This window comes from Rhipicephalus microplus, chromosome 5, assembly GCF_043290135.1.
Source record: "Rhipicephalus microplus isolate Deutch F79 chromosome 5, USDA_Rmic, whole genome shotgun sequence".
Classification (NCBI taxonomy): domain Eukaryota; kingdom Metazoa; phylum Arthropoda; class Arachnida; order Ixodida; family Ixodidae; genus Rhipicephalus; species Rhipicephalus microplus.
The window spans coordinates 144669568-144677252 of NC_134704.1; the positions used below are offsets into that span (position 1 = coordinate 144669568).

Consider the following 7685-nt stretch of genomic DNA (forward strand, 5'->3'; position numbering starts at 1 on the left):
GGCGGCTTCACCTCGTTATTATGCTTGCTATGATGGCGGACCTGCGCGCGACTATGCTGCCGCAGGGAGCATAAACAAGATTTTTACGCCCCACTAGAGTAACTACATATGCTCCCTACGGGAGCAGAGTAGCGAATAGGTCCGCCATCTCACCTAGTTAGCAACCATAGTTACGCGGCGAAGACGCACTCTGCTTTTGCAGGTGACTTGCTTAAGCGCGTCGCCGATCGCCAGTCGACGTGCCTGGCGTGTCAACGATCGGCGAAGAAAGATTAAACACCTTCTTTCGGGACCCTTCCACGGGAGTTCAAAAGCATATTTGAGTCTCCTGGTAACGCAAAGCGCTAAGGTGTAGCGTAGTGCCGAGTAACATGAGTCACCGCTGCCACGTGGTCAAGGGGCGCCAGCTATGGAAGATAAGGATCACAAACGCAAAATATGGATTATCCGATATTCAAGGAGCACCCCACTAAGCCTGCAGCATTGATTACATCAGTTAGGGTGGCTAGAAGGGGGAGGTGTGATGACTGAGGCGGCGGCCTCTTGCCTAGCGAGGCCCCTCTGCGCGTTCTCGCCGCTGGGGGGAAATTTGGCGCGTCAGTCTGGGGCGCTGTTGGCATGTGCCGAGTGTGAGCATGTGTTGCTCGTGTCTCGTAGGTGACGGAGCAGCGCAAGTTAGCGGTCGCTGTTCGCGAAGTACGGCCTGCTTTTTCTATCACTTCCCGATTTCTTGAAGGAGATGATGTCAGCGGTTGTCGTCGATTTTTGAACCGCTCTGAAGAATGCCGTCGACGGAAAAAAAAAAAAAACGCAGATGTGGTGCTTTGTGCCAGGTTGCGACGCCGGCTACAAGTCCTGCGGTGAAAGACTATCTCTTTTTCGTGCACCTCCCCGTCTGAAAATGAAGCACCAGCTTGTGACGACGTTACACTACCCGTCGAAGCAGCAGAGGTTGCGATTGACCACGCTGACTACGTTTAAGAACGCAGTGATGACCGCCTCACCTATTATATTGCAGGATATGTAGCCAGGAAGCGGATCTTCTCAACCTAATGCGAAGCTTGCAAGTATGCCTGCCTCGTGACACGAGATAGTGTGACGGACAAATTGCCAGCAGAAGCGTGTAAAAAGTGGGACATGGGGGGCCTTCTTTACCTCCCTGTCCGTCCATACAGTCTAATCAAAACCCTTTAAGATAGACTCGTGTATTTAGCACCACGCGCTTGCACACCGAAGTAGTGAAGGATTTTTTGCACCTAGCAGCCAATGTGCCACAAATTGGCTGCAGTGAGCATTCAGCTTCTTTAACAACATCGGTTGTCAGGTTCTACAGCATTACGCGTGTCCATTTTCTGCTGAAAATGGACAGGAAGGTGAAGCCCTGTGTTATGTAATGTTTTAATGTACTGTTTCCAATAAACTTGTATCAAGCCACCAGTCTTGTAGTCTTGTACTTTATTGCATTCTTCTGCCGCACTGCATAAAAACTGCATTGACTTCCACTCTTTAAAATACTATTGCAATCGAAAATGAATAACAAATCTGCGAGCGACACACGCAGGGTTGTTGCCACCTACTGGTCTGCGGGAGAGATTCCTCTAAACTATTTTTCGTGTGACAAGCGCGCCCACCTCGCAAGAAGGGGCCGCGAAACCCACGCTCTGTATCGGCTGCGTGGTTTGCGCTTGTAGATTACACGTGCAAGTTTCTCGACGTCAACAACATAATTGAAAAGACTACAGCGGTAAACCTGAGCGCGGTCGAATCATTTACCCGCCCAGAGGCAAGTAGACGACGCGAGAAAAGCACAGCGCCCCCACCGGCAGCGCCACCGCGCGGCAGCAACGCGCTTTTGGGCCAGCCTCCGGAGGCCGGTCATCCCACCTCCCCATTCTAGCCACCCTACTTTAGTATTCCTTTCGAAAATGGTGCTGAATCCATGCGAATACTTTGCCGTCGAAGCTTAAGGCCATGAATCTAAAGCACCAGTTCGTAGCTAACAAGCAACATGGCGCACGATGGTCCCTTCCAGGTGAACGGCGACCGTTTTTGGCCTGTGCACCAGCTCCTCCGCAGTGCATGGTTGCTAGCGGCGTTAGAATACAAATGCGCTACTCTGCTATCAGTGGCGCAATTATGTAAAAATTCCAAATCCGGACGGAGGCGGTCTGTCGGTGACGTCAAAAAATGGGCGGTCTGCAGCGGTCGCGAGGACGAGAGGAAGTGAACAGCCAATGAGGGAAATGGAGGCTTGCGTCATCATTTTGACGTTGACTTGGGGGCCGTATAGCAAAGTGAAAAGTGTTTGTAACATGTTCAGAAGTGTTTGACTATTATTGCGCACTATTAAAATGTGTTGGCACTAGTTTTTAATTGTTTAATGAGGAATACAATACAATCCAAACGTATTTTTTCTGTTATTGTTCTAAACAACGCTAAATTTAGCGGGACGATTTGTGGTGGCGCTAGGTACAACTTTGTTTCAAGCAGTTACTGTTTTCAAAACTCCACTACTAAACGGCGCAACTTTCGAAGTCGTTGGCTCGGTCGAGCGCAGTCATGGCGGAGGGCAACGGCACCGCTAGCCACCAGCAGCAGCGGCTCATCCGCGTTTCCGAGGGTCAGCGCGCGCTGGTGCTCGCCTTTATGAGCGAACATCCGCAGCTCGCGGCGAAAGCCATTGAGCTGCAGCATGGCGTCACGGTCGCCGACCGGCGGCGGCTGTGGCAAGAGCTCAGCGACGCGCTGAACCTTGAAGGCCCTGCGCAGAAAAGCGCGGATGACTGGCAGGCTTGGTGGCGCAGGCAGGTGCACGAGGCCCGCCGTGACGCCGCCGCCATCAAAGAGGCACAAACGTGAGTGACCGTTGAATGTGCGGGCGATTTGTTCTTTGACATTGGTGTATATTTCCAGGGGCACTGGAGGGGGTCGTCTGCCAGGCTTCCGGGGTCGCGTGTTGCAACTCACCGGGTTGGCGCGCTTCGGTGGCGTCTTCGGTTCCCTCGAATATCAACAGGTAAGCACTCTGCCGCCGCAGTATCACGGGTTCCTGAGCGGTGCCATGACAGAGTTTGCCCATTTTGTAAGGGGTGCCTTTAGGGGAACCTTGTTGAACAGTAAGATAGTGCAGGAAAAAGAATTCAAAAGCAGGTAGGTTTGTCAACTGAAATCTCGCTTTGCAGCCCTTGCAGTAAAAGGCGTATTTATTTATCAAACAGACACGAAATGCCTGCGGGCAAGTGCATGCACTAAAATGGTAATACTTGATATCATTGACCACTGAATAGCTGCAGAACGTTTCCGCAGATGTTTAGTAGGTAAGGTTGTAAAATAGCCAGAGTAACGAATACCCTTTTTCTGAAAGATTATGCCCACGACACTTTCCAGCAGGCGGATGTTCCCGCTCCTGCAATGGAGGTCGAGGTGGAAGCCACTGAAGCGGCTGCAGCAGCTGACAGTGACACAGCCACACGTAAGCATCTGAGAACTTAGTGTTTTATTGATTATAGGACGTATGTGCGCCCAGTTCGTGAACTTTTATTTTTTACTCCACAGAAGCCCCCCCAAGTTACCTGGAAAGCGGCCCCGCTGCACCGGGTAAGTTATTGATCATCAAAGTGTTTTGAGAAAATAACCTCTCGTATGTTATTCGAATTGCCCAATTATCCACAACATGGCCATAGACTTAAAGCCTACCACAGCATGCGGTGACGAAAATGCTGCATGTTTGCAGTGCCTCAGCCTCCTGTGCGGCCTCGCCGTCAACAGAGGCCACGGCGCACCGACACCTTGTTGCGGGTGTCTTCCCAGTGCGACCAGAGCCTCGAGCTGACTGAGAAGTTGCTTGATGCGAGTAGACCGTTTGTTTAAATTTTACGTAAAGGGTGTGAACATTTTTGATGCTCTGTTATGATGACTGAAACCAACTTGGGCTGTAAATAAGAAACATGCATTGTATTGAGGGCACGGTATCTGACATCTGCAATGATAAACTGCCGGGCAAAAGGTTGGTTAGCCCTGAAAAGGGCTGTTTGATTGTAAGAGATGCATTTGAGGAGATGAATGAAGAGTAGTTCCAGCAATTGTTTGTTGATCCAAACGAAGAGGGCATAGCTTGTACACGAAGCTTCACACTTTCAAAGGATGCCACCAGGCCAATGAATTTTCAACTGAGGGGAAATTGTTGTTCACGTTGCAATTCTCCGCAGCAGCAGCTTCAAGCCACGAGATGGTCGAGAGTTCTTCAGCAGCTCATGCAAACATTTCCACCATGATGATTCACTGCAGGAGGTGCGGGGGATCAGAAGATCAGCCTTGCACTTAACTTCTCTGGCGCGGCGTATGGTAGCAGCACTGGAACGGGCGGCCGCAGCACAGGAGCGGGCCGTGGCTGAGGGCCCTCTGCGGGAAAGAGATACATAGTTATCTATTTTGATGTTCGATATATGCGTTTATTTTAAGTTTTGCATCATGTTTTTAATGTTTTAAATGTTTATCATGCATTATTGGTTTATTAGTTTTTATATGTTTACGTGTTGCAGTCAGCGTACCATTTCATACGTTGTTTTTTACATTTAATACAGATTACTACCTTTAAGTTAGCATTTACTTTGTACAAGGAGTACAGCATTTTTTTCTTCACATGTCTTTCATCTATTTTGATGTTCGATATATGCGTTTATTTTAAGTTTTACATCATGTTTTTAATGTTTTAAATGTTTATCATGCATTATTGGTTTATACTACCTTTAAGTTAGCATTTACTTTGTACAAGGAGTACAGCGTTTTTTTCTTCACGTGTCTTTCATCTTTTTTGATGTTCGATATATGCGTTTCTCAATTTATGTTCGACCTACTCGTGAGGCAGCGTCTCCCCCCTCCCCCCACCATCTTAAAGGTGTCTAGTCATCCACACAAAGACCAAGAGCGTATAGTTGACATTTTTTGTGAATGTTTTTAGCACTGTGATATTTGTGTTGCCTCACTGTTTTCTAGCTCACTGCGCTTTTTATGCAGCATTACCACATAGTGTTGGACTGTGATATTTTTTAGCCTCACACTGTTTCGCAGCTCGCTGCATTCTTTATGAAGCATGTTTACCTGCCGAAAATTGCTTACACTGTGATATTGTCATTTCAGCGCAATGAGGCTAAGGTACAACTACAACCAAGTCTTTTTTGAGATCACTAAACTAGCAAGTGGGTATGTCGCACAGTTTCACTAATGAAAAGGGTCATCATCACAGCAACATTCCAGCGACTGTTTTCATTGTAAATTACTCATTGCAGGAATTAATTTTGAACGTGGTATGCTTTGGGAGCAGCGAGATTGCTGAGCCAAATATTCATGCCGTGTGTCATTAAAACAACCCACATGTTATTTGCTGCTTTGATTTACGTATTTTGTAGCATTGCAGTATAACTCTAGTCGGGAATTCAAATCAAATGAAATATTATTTAAATATTTATACAATGCCGAGGACAATGAACAAAAAGCCGGCACGGCATTGTGCTCGGCAAGCCTAGCGTGTTCAATTGAATGTTTGCAGTCAATGACTATGAGAAGAGACGGACATACGTATCATGCGTTCTTGCAACATGTTTCTAATGTAACTACAATTTTTATGCGTTTTCGTGAAAGAAGTTGTGTGACGTTGCTGCATTTGAGTTGTGTGACGTGCTGCAATCTTTTGATGGCAACGGTCAGCACAGGGTGCCCCTCATATGCGCTTGCTCCAATCTAGTCTGTTGTGACTGTGATCACTGATATAGAAAAGGGTGTTTCCGTTGCCTAATTCATGTGACATTTAAAAAAAAATGCAGCATTTTTCTATTGCCACCATGCATAATGTTGAAGCACGAGTAAGTACTTTGTGTTGTGGCAAACACAGCCCTGTCTTGCCTGGGTGCACTGGAATTAGTATGAATAAATTATGTGTGTGATATGACAGCTTACCGCGTTCCTGTGCACTTCAAAAAAGGCCCACGACAGCGCTGCGCTGCTGCTGTCCTCTGAGCAGCACGTTGCGGGGTGTGAGCACATGGCTCTCTCCTGGCTCCTTATCGTCATCCTCAACTGGTGGCATGTCCCCAACATACTCATCCAAGGTCCAGTCCCCCGCGTCCAATGCAATGTTGTGGAGAGCAGCGCAGGCATAAATAATTCGCCCTGCTCGATCGGGGTTGTAGAGCATCGTTCGAAAGTGCTGCAAGCAACGGAACTTGCTCTTCAACACTCCGATACATCTTTCCACAACATTGCGCATGGATGCGTGCTCCTTGTTGAATCGGCCTTCGGAGGTGTTGCCGGGGTGACTGCCAGGAACTGGAACGAGGAGCCATGGCTCGAGGGGATACCCTGCGTCTCCTGCAATAGATAAATGGCGGCTGAGTGCTCTACCCCAGTTAGTTCACATTAATACTTACCAAGCAGATATTCGCCAGGCTGCAGCTGTGCAGCTAGGCGTGAACGCAAAGGGTTGTGTTCCCAAACCCAGGAGTCGTGGCACGAACCTGGGAATCGTGGGTCCACGACAAGGATGCGCAGCCGTGCGTTGCACACCTGTAATGAGTGATACAAAATAGTACTGCATCTATGCTCCAAACAAACCCCTTCTTTCTACACATAAGCCGGAAACAATGCATACTAGTACAGTCATTGGTACATGCAGTTTCACCTAGAGGGGAACACAGGGACAGGGTGTAGCAACTGAGGAGGGAAGGGGGCAATGACCATTCCCCTGTACACATGGCTAGGACTTCCACTGAATGATCGATAAATGAAAACCTACGCCATGCTATTGGGAAAGAACACTCGTACATACCACAGCTAGCCTATGCAATTGTGGTTATAAGTACTTTCGTGTTTGAAATACTTCCCTATCGTGTGTATAATTCTGCTACGACTACAGCCCATATTCTTATTACCTTCAAAATGCTCAACTTCATTGCGCATGCATGCCAGAACGAAGACAAAAAATACGACAACTGGCTCACTTACACAAACACTTGCCACTTATGATAACCGAGGCCATGAGAGCCACCAACTAGCACGCACCCGTTTATCCGCATGTTCTCCCTTATTCTTTGAATTGGTACTTTTCCCAGCTCCGACGTCAAAACTGAACAGCTACTCCGATGGGCGAGTAAGAAAGGATCCGAACGGTACTTACGATCATGACGTTCAGGGCATAATAGCCCTTTCTGGACATGAAACTCGCCGTGTCGGCCAGGATGTATCCCTCTGGCTTGCGAATGGCGACCAACGTGCCGTCGACACACGCCAGCACGCCTGGGATGCAACCACGTCGTGCAAACTCCGCCTTCGCCTCATCCTTGGCAGCTGTGGTCAATGGGAAGTCCACCACCCTTTTTCTGGCAGCCACGGTAATAATCGCCTCCGTCACCTCGTGGATGGTGTTGCTCACCGCCGGCTGAGACATGCCGATGTGTTCCTCGCGACCAATGCTCAGCTGGAAGCTACCGGTGGCGAAAAATCGCAGCGCGCACAACACCTTTCTCTCTGTGGAAAGGCCACTGGCTCGCTGGCATCCGATGATAGGGTCAAGTTCGTCGCACAAGCTACGCACTGTTCGTTTGGACAGACGAAAACATTGCCGGAACTCTTCTTCGCTGAACTCTTCAAATGCATCTTTTACCTCGCGTTGTCGCCTCTGCTCAGTTGAA

At 48.4% G+C, this 7685-nt stretch overlaps 1 protein-coding gene across 1 annotated transcript; it reads left to right on the top strand.

Annotated features, from left to right (window-relative positions):
• Positions 1 to 2053: 2053 nt before the first annotated feature.
• On the top strand, positions 2054 to 3870 carry LOC119161886 (uncharacterized). Its single transcript, XM_075896015.1, has 5 exons — positions 2054 to 2855; positions 2914 to 3016; positions 3388 to 3472; positions 3556 to 3597; positions 3734 to 3870. Exons 1-5 carry the CDS (start codon positions 2560 to 2562, stop codon positions 3868 to 3870), a joined length of 663 nt encoding a protein of 220 aa, XP_075752130.1. The 5' UTR covers positions 2054 to 2559.
• Positions 3871 to 7685: the final 3815 nt, after the last annotated feature.

Excerpts from the sequence above, each read along its gene's own strand:
- LOC119161886 (XM_075896015.1), top strand. The coding sequence starts at position 2,560 with ATGGCGGAGGGCAACGGCACCGCTAGCCACCAGCAGCAGCGGCTCATC. Across the intron at positions 2,856-2,913 it reads GCCATCAAAGAGGCACAAAC|GGGCACTGGAGGGGGTCGTC; the intron begins GTGAGTGACCGT and ends GTATATTTCCAG. Across the intron at positions 3,473-3,555 it reads TGACAGTGACACAGCCACAC|AAGCCCCCCCAAGTTACCTG; the intron begins GTAAGCATCTGA and ends TTTACTCCACAG.